Genomic DNA, 6,009 nt, shown 5'->3' with positions numbered 1-6,009 from the left:
TCAAATATAGTTGGCATTTGTATCTGACATTTCTCCATTGTCCTCAATCTTTCAATTTTCGCAATACTGCGGGAATTATACCGTAAAATGTAGCTATATATATTATAATCCAGGTATAATTATATACTTTGTAAGAGGGAAGGAGTTTACGTACGGATTATTTAATTAATTGCGTGTTGTAAGGTAATAATTGCTAAGGCTTTAAAATCAGAAGAAACAGTTTCGCAAAATACCATGCATAATATAACTTAATTTTCAGAACATACCAGATCGTTAAATCCGAAATTACCGCGAAAAGTGGTTAACCACGATTTAGACACCGTTATAACTGTATCAGACTACCTACATATCGGATAATTAAGTGCGTTGCTGTTTTACAGTGGCGATTGTTACTTGACCAACAGTCGGTTTCAACCTTATTGATTGAATTACAATAAAAAGTTGAAATTTACAGTCACAATGCCATTGTAACTAAGAATCACGTAATTTGACCTACAAGCTCTTTCTCTCTTTCATTGCATAGGGCATAGGGTAACAGCCCAATTAAAAATTGATCTCAAATGCATGAATTGAAAATAAATTGAGTGTATATATAAAAATTAAAATTTGTAGTCATGGAAGGAAATATGAAAATTAAGCATTCAAGAGTGATAAAAAATTGTTAGTAAAATTAAGCTTTTTGAAAATTGTCATTTAACTTTATCTAACTTTATTTTTACCGTTATCGAATTTATCAGCTATGTTTGATCGTGAACGACCTAAATTAACTTCTGTATTTCATATAATATTGAGATTCATGAAGTGAAAGAAATGACGTGTGCCATTAATTTCGTTTCGCATTTTTTCTACATTGTGCTTCCTTGCTAATTCTTTCGCGTCACTTGTTTTCACGGTATAGTCTTTTTTCAGCCAGCCTCGTTATCTGATGACGGCTCAATTACTCTGTCGCAATATATTTTATTTAATTATCTATATCCAAGCCCCATCGTTTATCGCCACCAGCATTTATTACATCCATTACTGCAATCGTTACTCCAGATAATATCTTAATATGTCGCTCGCACGCAACAGATATTTCGCATTATAAAATAAAGCACAATTCTTAACATCCACAGCGTCTCGATGTTAGGAACGGTCGCACCAGAGTCGTGCAGAATCTTTGACACCGTCGGCAGTGCAGCGCAAAAGCTGTTTGTACTTCTACCGTCGAACGCAACGCGATGTTAGCAGCCATGCCGCTTCCCTTCGGCATGCGGGTCCAACGTTTCATCCACTGCGCATTCGCGAGGATGATTTACGCAACATATTATCCCTTCTCGAAGTGAGACAAGCGTAAGGCGAAGACGGCGAAGCCGTCGGAGAGAGAGGAAGGAAAGATGGAGAACTCAGCCAAAAGGAACGGAGCTCTCGTCCTTTTTACATCGCGATGCGTTCACAGTTGACGCGCGACTGCTACGGAGCACGGATATGATCGCGCTATGTATATTTTTCCTGGCCGTCGTCGTGTCACCGCACGCGGCCGAGCGAGATCGCCCGAGGGAGGTGTCCCTCGCAAGGGAGAAAGTATGTAAACGTATATAAACGAACGCCGCGTCTTCCCTCGTTGCACGCCCATCTTCTTCGCGGAGGAAGGAGACCTCCTCCGCGATTACTTTCATCGCTCGCATCGCCGCTCTTTCTCTCCCTCTTTCTGTCTCTCTTTAGTTCATTGTTACGTTCTGTCACCGGCTGACGAGTGTGTCATTATTATTACGTGATTTTCAGTACTATCACGTGCCCGGCTCGCTGACGAACGAACAGGTCGCCACGTTGTCTGGTCTCACGAACGTCACCCACATGAATGAGGTCTTGGATAACATATGCGTGGTGAGGATCGTGGGGACCGCCGAGCACGCGACGGTAAAGGAGGTAAGGCGCAAACGGGAAAAAGCACCGCGCGGGAATTTCTCATTTCCACGAAACTGAGTTTCAAAATGATGTTAATTCCTTTGGATTTTCCGCGCTCACAATAAAACACAAAGATAACGGTATTATAACGTTTAGCTGACAAGTTCGATAACATTAAAGTTAGATAAAGTTGAATAACATAATTTAAAAAAAAACTAATTTTTACATAATGATAAATGTCTATGTAAATACGTTTTAATCATCTAATGTCATAGTGTCATTGCATCTAATCTACGAATAACAGGAAAAATGTATGCTTCTTTTTCAGTATATCAAGAGGTCAATGGGAAATCTGGGTTGGACAGTGGAATCGGATTTATTCAAAGCTAACACGCCTGTATTTGGCGAGCTGGAGTTCGAAAACATAATAGCAAAATTAAATCCTAATGCAAAAAGATATCTGGCGCTGGCTTGCCATCACGATTCGAAATATACAAGAGAGAGGGACTTTATTGGAGCCACGGACAGTGCTGTGCCATGCGCTCAACTAATTAATTTGGCAACTGTCATGAGTGAATATTTGACTAAACAAGTAAGTTATGCAGAATATTACGAGAGTCAACGGCTCATATATGTATGAAACTTGGAAAAATCTATACTTATATCTGTGTTACATGTTATATCTAACAGCAGGATGTCAGCCTGATGTTTATCTTCTTCGATGGGGAAGAAGCGTTCGAGGAATGGGGTCCGAACGATTCGATTTACGGTGCTAAACACTTGGCTAAACAATGGCACAATAGAAGGACCTCTTACGGAGAAGGAATCGATTTCTCTGAATTAGATAAAATAGTACGTACCGTATTTACGTTATCAATACAGATATATCATTAGAAGTATTGACGAATCATATAAATATTTCCAATTTACAAAATATTATTGTATAGTAATTATTTAATATTGCGTGAATTTTTCTACAGGACATATTGGTCCTCCTCGACTTGATAGGCGCGCCTGACCCGACTTTTTACAATTACTTCAGAAACACCGAGAAGTGGTACTCCTTGCTGGTCAGTATCGAAAAGAAATTAGCTCAAATGAGAAAATTTGAATCGTATTCGTACGGCAAACCGGAACAGAGATACTTTCAACCGTACTCGTTCGAGGCGCATATCGAAGACGATCATATCCCTTTTCTAAGGAAAGGTAAGTGTTTCCTGAATTATTTCGCGAAGCACGAATATCGTTTCGCACACGTTCCTACCAGTAAAAGTGCATTTTCTATACTTTCCAGACGTGCCTATTTTGCATATAATACCGACCCCGTTTCCGCCCTTTTGGCACAAGTCTGGCGACAATCGACACAACATCGACTTGAAGACTACAGAGAACATCAACAAGATCCTCAGGATATTCGTCGCTTCTTACTTACATTTGTCGACCGTCTAATATTCCAATGAAATTAAAAGACGTCATACAGTACATTCCGAAGAAATAATGAACGCGTAGGAAAACTGTGCTTCATCTATGCGTCAATCCCCAAGATATATAACTATATACGGACAATACCGAGAGAAAAAGTGCATAATGCTGTTTATGAAGTATTTACATATCTAACCAAAAAACAAGAAATTCCGGATATCGTGATATTTAGAAAGGATTCTTTACATTAAGCACACGGCCTTTTTTGAATCTTTACGTCGTGACGTCTTGCTAGACGTTTTTTTTTTACGAAAAACGTAGTATATTTGTATAATTTTGTATTATACGTAATTATTAATTTATTATATAGACGCAGTCATGTAATATTGTATATTGTAGATAAGGCAAATTCTATATATTTGTATAAATTTAACAGATCTGAAATTACGTGTCCTGTACATAAAAGTAGTCTGATAAAAGTACATATTTTTGTTTGATACATTTGACGCGTTTCATCTTCTCGTGTCGCCACGAATCTCCCCGCAACTTTTCTCAAGAATTTGCGCCTCTCGAGGCGCGTTTCGTTCGAATGTAGGAAGATTCGTGTCACACGACGGTGATGATCGGGGAGCGATTTCGGCGCCGCGTAAACGTCTAGAGCGCAGGAAATCGCCGAGAGTCGAACGCGTGACGTCCTGTTACATGCTCGGAATAATGTTCTACGAGCATGCGTTTCACGTGCGTCTCTACATCGACACGCGCACACGCACACGTCCATTATTAGAACGTTGTGACAAGCGACTGATGCGAGTTTTACTACGTTTACGCGAGCGTTACATCCGTAGTAAAACTTACGATAATTCCTTCGCGTAAGTAAACGGAATTTTGTAGTAACTTAAGTACGATAATTTACTCCGCGTAAACGAGTGAATTATCGTAAGTCACTATAGAAGTAACGCTCGCGTAAACGTATAGTATGTTTGTTCGGCATGTAGTCTCGCCTATTTAAAATCTGGAGCATCGGATCGACGTTATAATTCTGAGACTTCGATATATTTTATATAATCGCGGCAAAAATTATCTCGAGTATGACGCTGCCTCGTCACTCTCGTCAGTCATAAAAAGAAAAACAAAATGGAATCATGGCGGGAAAGAGTACATAGGTACCGACGAAGTCGTTGATGTTTGAATGCGTAATACAATAATATTACACGTATAATAATTATTCGTACAAGAATCTACGCGCGACCATTCGACGTACGGACAGACGCATCGATCGTCCAGTCGCAAAAATAACGCGATTTATCCAAATGTACCTACGCGTTCGCAGCGCGCAGCAGCGCAAAAAATTCGCAAGCGCGACGAAATGAAAATGAAAAGAGCCACCTGCACCTACCGGAGTGACGATTCACCGTCACACTTTCCGTCGCTCTCCCGTGAGATCAATATCGTCGAGGACATCGCAGAAAAACGTAAAACGTGCTCGCAGCGAGGCGCTAAGTTGAAGCGACGACGAGAAAAGGTCGGGACGAGCGGTCTCGACGATTCCCTCGGTTGGTATCGTTGGCAATGGCCGCCGGCCGTCCGTCGGCGCGCCGCGCGAATGCCGCGAATCGAGAATGACGAGAATTCGAGAGCCGATCGAGGTCATTGTTCGTTCGGGTGCGTCCGCCGGCGCGGCGGGGCGCCGAGCGCGGCCGAGGACGGCCGAGGGCTTCCGAGCGAAACTTGTGGTAGCGCGCGGCGGTGGGAGGTGGGAGAGTCGACGCCGACGGTGCGAGAGAGAGGGACGTGTGGTAGAGTGATCGAGCGCGCGCGCGCCTGCGTTGCCTGCCGTTAGCGTTTTCGTTTTCGATGGTGTTCTGGCGTTCCGTCGCGCGTACCGCACACCGCACGATCTCGGCCGGCGCCGCGCGTGAATCCCGGGCGTCGCCCCGTAGTATCCGGACCGTGTGACGTGTGATCCCCCGTGCGTCCTCCCGCGGGAGGGTATAGCCAGCGCGCGTATTCCGCGAGCGGTGATAGACACGCGAGTCGGCTGTCGGCTGACACATCGCGCGATCCCCTCGAGCGCGACGAGGACGAGACCCGCCTGGGTTGTGTTGGGTTGTGTCGAGTGTGTGTCGCAAGCGCGCGCGCGGGAGAAGGAAGGAGCGCGAAGCGCGAGTGAGTGAGGGAGAGAGAGAGAGAGAGCGACGGGCGCGACGATCGGCGACGACGACGGCGGCGGGGTGGGAAACGGCCGGACGCGGGTGGATAATACCGAAGGAGACAAGGGACAGTGACGTGCGCGGGCGCGCGCGTCCACCGTGAACGTAGCCGTGGAACGTGGAACGGGCGGTAAATAACGCGGCGTCGTGACCGCGCGCGGACGTGATCCAGCGCGACGTTCATTCAAGAATGCGTTAATTACGCGCGGCCGCCGGTTAAAACGTGCGTGTCCGTAGTCCGTACCTGCGTGTGACGTGCGACCAGCGATAACCCTCGCGTGGTGTTCGCGGGAAAGAGAGAGAGAAAAAGAGCGCGAGCGAAAGAGAGAGAGAGAGAGCGACGAAGAGGGAGCGAAAGAGCGAAGAACATACAACGCGCTGAGCTGGGCTAACGGCGAGTCGAGATGCTCAAGTTCATCAGGGGGAAGGGCCAGCAGCCCACGGCCGAGCGGCAGAAGCTGCAGAAGGACCTCTTCGCTTTTCGAAAGGT

At 45.0% G+C, this 6,009-nt stretch overlaps 2 protein-coding genes across 6 annotated transcripts in view; both read left to right on the top strand.

The window, feature by feature from the left end:
- The first annotated feature begins 1,285 nt into the window (after window positions 1-1,285).
- Window positions 1,286-3,791, top strand: LOC139816719 (glutaminyl-peptide cyclotransferase). The gene is made up of 6 exons (XM_071784426.1): window positions 1,286-1,563; window positions 1,765-1,908; window positions 2,216-2,479; window positions 2,578-2,739; window positions 2,868-3,093; window positions 3,182-3,791. The coding sequence occupies exons 1-6, from the start codon at window positions 1,468-1,470 to the stop codon at window positions 3,334-3,336; spliced, it is 1,047 nt and encodes a 348-aa protein (XP_071640527.1). The 5' UTR covers window positions 1,286-1,467; the 3' UTR covers window positions 3,337-3,791.
- Window positions 3,792-3,927: 136 nt separating this feature from the next.
- Window positions 3,928-6,009, top strand: part of L(2)gl (LLGL domain-containing protein l(2)gl) — a 24,675-nt gene continuing 22,593 nt past the window's right edge. For all 5 annotated transcript variants that reach the window (XM_071784390.1, XM_071784392.1, XM_071784389.1 and 2 more), the window contains exon 1: window positions 3,928-6,007. In XM_071784390.1, the coding sequence (XP_071640491.1) occupies window positions 5,924-6,007 (84 nt within the window). In that variant the 5' untranslated portion in view covers window positions 3,928-5,923. The remainder of the gene's footprint in view (window positions 6,008-6,009) is intronic.

This window comes from Temnothorax longispinosus, chromosome 7, assembly GCF_030848805.1.
Source record: "Temnothorax longispinosus isolate EJ_2023e chromosome 7, Tlon_JGU_v1, whole genome shotgun sequence".
Taxonomy (NCBI): domain Eukaryota; kingdom Metazoa; phylum Arthropoda; class Insecta; order Hymenoptera; family Formicidae; genus Temnothorax; species Temnothorax longispinosus.
Note: the sequence above shows the minus strand (reverse complement) of the source record. Positions and strands in the feature narration are given on the sequence as shown.

Coding starts and splice junctions, on each gene's coding strand:
- LOC139816719 (XM_071784426.1), top strand. CDS start 1,468: ATGATCGCGCTATGTATATTTTTCCTGGCCGTCGTCGTGTCACCGCAC. Junction 2,480..2,577: donor GTGAATATTTGACTAAACAA/GTAAGTTATGCA, acceptor TATATCTAACAG/CAGGATGTCAGCCTGATGTT. Junction 3,094..3,181: donor TATCCCTTTTCTAAGGAAAG/GTAAGTGTTTCC, acceptor TATACTTTCCAG/ACGTGCCTATTTTGCATATA.